Source organism: Chaetura pelagica, unplaced genomic scaffold (assembly GCF_000747805.2).
Source record: "Chaetura pelagica isolate M959 unplaced genomic scaffold, ChaPel_1.0 scaffold205, whole genome shotgun sequence".
NCBI classification, from domain to species: domain Eukaryota; kingdom Metazoa; phylum Chordata; class Aves; order Apodiformes; family Apodidae; genus Chaetura; species Chaetura pelagica.
This window is the reverse complement of record NW_009953318.1, coordinates 1,623,464-1,626,955: the sequence shown is the minus strand read 5'-3', so window position 1 is coordinate 1,626,955 and position 3,492 is coordinate 1,623,464. Positions and strand designations below refer to the sequence as shown.

General features: G+C 42.7%; 1 protein-coding gene across 1 annotated transcript in view; it reads right to left on the bottom strand.

Moving 5' to 3' along the window:
* ZCCHC24 (zinc finger, CCHC domain containing 24) overlaps positions 1 to 3,205 on the bottom strand; it is a 111,268-nt gene extending 108,063 nt beyond the window's left edge. Inside the window, exon 1 of the mRNA XM_009998135.1 lies at positions 3,092 to 3,205. Coding sequence (XP_009996437.1) covers positions 3,092 to 3,205 — 114 coding nt within the window. The remainder of the gene's footprint in view (positions 1 to 3,091) is intronic.
* Between the last annotated feature and the right edge of the window lie 287 nt (positions 3,206 to 3,492).

Below are 3,492 nucleotides of genomic sequence, written 5' to 3'. Positions count from 1 at the left end.
GTGTGTGTGTGAGTGTGTGTGTGTGTGTGTGAGAGTGTGAGTGTGTGAGTGTGTGTGTGAGTGTGAGTGTGTGTGTGAGTGTGTGTGTGTGTGTGAGTGTGTGTGTGCGTGTGTGAGTGTGTGTGTGAGTGTGTGTGTGCGTGTGTGAGTGTGTGTGTGTGTGTGTGTGCGTGCGTGTGTGCCGGGGGAGGTCCCCGGGCCGAGGGTCGGGGGTGTCCCCGGGCCGCTGGCGACTCGCCGCCCGGTTTGCGCCGGCTCCCTCGCGGGCCTTCCTTTTCCTCCTTCCTGGAGATTTTTACGATAAACACACGCCAAGTCCGTCCGAGGGCTCCTTCCCGGGCCGTTACAGAGTTGTGTTTGACTCTGCAAGTTTCACTCGATATCTGGTCAGCCCGCCCTCCCTTTTGACTCTCATTTCTGTTTCTTGCCGGTGTTAGGAGTTCATCGTGATCTGAGGTTGCTTCTCACTAAATCTCTGTCGGAGCTCCAGATTTACAAAGGCTTGCTCGGTCACCGCGGCTGTGCCAAGCCTTACGGAGTTAGGGTTTCCCAAATAAGGCAGGCGAGCGGCACGATGTTCCCTTTGAAATCCATGTAGGTAGCCCTGGCACAGGCTCTTGGGGAGCCTGGCTGCAGTGGGATACACTGGAATTAAAGCTGAGTAGGCCTTTTAAGGAGTCAGTTGCACAAAAGAGGATGATGAATGATTTTCCTTTTAGGAGAAGAGCCTGAGTGGGTAAGCTGGTAATTACAGTTCAACTCTTCCCTGCTGTCTTCCTTGCAATGAGTGGAGTGGAGCAGGGCAGCTATTTCTCACTTTTGTATCAACACTGTAGCAATCAAACCAGGAGTTTTCTTTTTAAAACCAAAGGAACTCTCAGGAAGTTCCTGAAAAACTTGAGCAAAGCTCCTTGTGCTCCTTCCTGAGTGATAGGAGGCTAAAAATTAATGTCTTCCCAGTATCATCTTGGAAAAAAGATGCCTCCCTTACTTAGATAACAGAAAGTCTCACATTTGAAACATCGAAGTTGGCGTCTAGGTTTGTTGTCATAAGCCACATATCTCTGCTAAGACTGAAGAAAAATTGCTGTGCTGAAGAGACATGGTTACAAGCAGTAGAAAATGCAGGTCAGTGTATGCACAGTAGAAAATGCTATTAAATTGTCAGCTGCAAGCTCTAAAGATGGATGGGTTTTACTTTGGAGAGCAGGCAGTGGAGGCTGTACAGCTATCTGTTTGCAGGAATTAGTGAAAGTGAAGATTGTAACTTTCCAGAACTGCATGGTGAGGCAAAGTTTGGAACAGCTGGATCAAACTGAACTTCTTTAGTGGTGCCATTTTTTAAATCTTTTTTTTTTTTTTTGAATGACCAAAGTGCTTGCAGCATGAGTGTGGTTTGCTCATTAATAAGCTGTCTTGGTTGCAAGCCTTTTGGAGCACATCTAAAGATGAGTCTATCAGTGTGAGAAGGAACAAACAGCACCAGTGTCGAAGGTCTCTGTAACTGTCCACAGCATAGATGATCATAATAGAAGAACTGAATTAAATTGCTTCCCAAATTCAAACCATTACGTAGTGTTTCAAATAAGCAAAAAGGTGAATGAGGCTTTGTGACTTAATAAATTGTGGAGGATTTGTCCAGGGTTTACTTGGTAAATGTAAAAAGAATAAGAAATACAGATCACATCTCCGGAACTTGCCTCTCTAGCAGATGGTGATAATAAAGTCAGGATATGGTAGAGAGCCTAGGATGGGGAACTAGGCTGAAGCTGCTTGTGTTGCTGTTGTGGTTTGTTTTTTTTGTCAGGATGCTAATTCCTTCCTTAAAGACAATTTCTATTCTTATATTTTCCTTCTTTTAGTTTATAATTTTAAACAAAGTACATATTTGTTGTTGCCTTTTTTTTTTTTTTTTAATTGAACAGCTCCACCATTCCCTTTGTGTAGTAAGATGCTGTGAAGCAGATGGGAATTCTAAACAAGCAGAAAGGTAACATAGTAGGGCTCTTGTAGAAACAGGACAAAATATTGATCTCTTGAGGTGATACAATGTTTCAGGTTTAGACGTTGTAGCCTGTTTTGATACTTTTATCCAAACTTAGTACAGCCTTCATTGCAGTTGGTTGATGGGTTTGATTGCTTTTAGGTAGACCACCACAGTACTGATTGCAGTGGAGTGAGGGAAGGCAGAGGCAGAATGCACTCACTACAGCATCTGCATTCAGAGGTGCAGCAGCCCCCTGTGGTGTTAGGGACAGCCTGTGTTCACTAGGTGCATTTAGAGGTGGAAAGGTTCTGGCTGTCACCTCCCCTTGTTAATAGCCCTGGTGGGGCTTCCTCCACTCAGAGGAATGAGTGAATTGAATAGATGCTTTATTTAGCATACCAAGAAAGGGGAAGGTTGGAAATGCCTCTGCTATGAATAGCTTAACTAAAGAGCACGCACATTTTGAGAATCAGTTGTCATCCAGGTCTCCTGCTGCAGTTTCTCCTGGAAAACAGTTCCTAGACAGTTCCCTTCCCTTTCTGGACTTAACATTGCTCTTACTGCATTTACTACAGTCTAGTTATGTTCAAGATAGTACTTCTTTTCATTTTAAGTCCTGTCTTTCTTCATCTCTACAAGCTATAGATTAGTAAGGAGAAGATTGGTACAAGTGATCTGTTTAGCAGATACACAGCAGTAGACAAAAAGCAGAGTTGTCAAGTCTGATTGCATCTGTTGTCCTTCAAAATATTTGAGACAAAACTGTCCAGTGAGACAGTCCAGTGGCTACAAAATGTCTTCAGGACATGTGCACGGTTCCTATTGAATATATTAGGGTGGAGTATAAGTGACATCAACTATATGAAAAACGTGACAGCTTTACAGTGCTGAAACAGTTATTTATTTATTTTCCTGGTAAAAACAACTGAAACTGTAACACAAAACTTTAAATAATCTGAGTAGTGACTTGGAAAATAGAAGCACTGAAACGCGTCAAAGGCAAACACAGAGACAGGATCCAGCATCTTCCATCTTATTCCTTAAGTAGTGGGTGACCATGTAATTTATTCAAACTGATATTATAACTGCACACTCAGACTGTACCCTGACTGAGCTGGACTTCTTGCAGCTACTGTCTTCCCAAGGCATCTTTGCAAGAGTGAGAAACATGACTTTCCACTTCTGGATAGGACTCGTTTCAGAATCTAATGTAGTCATGCTCGTGCTTTCAGTGTTCATACCTTTAAATGATGTCAGTCTTAAAACTACACAGGTGACTTCTAATATATGTTTTAATGGTACGACAAAATTTGAAAATTAATGCGCCTTAACAGCAAATATCCTGGATTCTCATTCTTTTAAAGATGTCTTGGTATGAATTGCTGTCATCTAATTCTAGATGAGATGAGGCTCTGAAAGGAAAATAGAGTGAATACCAAAAAATGGCAGTAAGACTGGAGAAAACAGGTAACTTGAACCCACCACCGGATTCTCCTGCTTCTGTC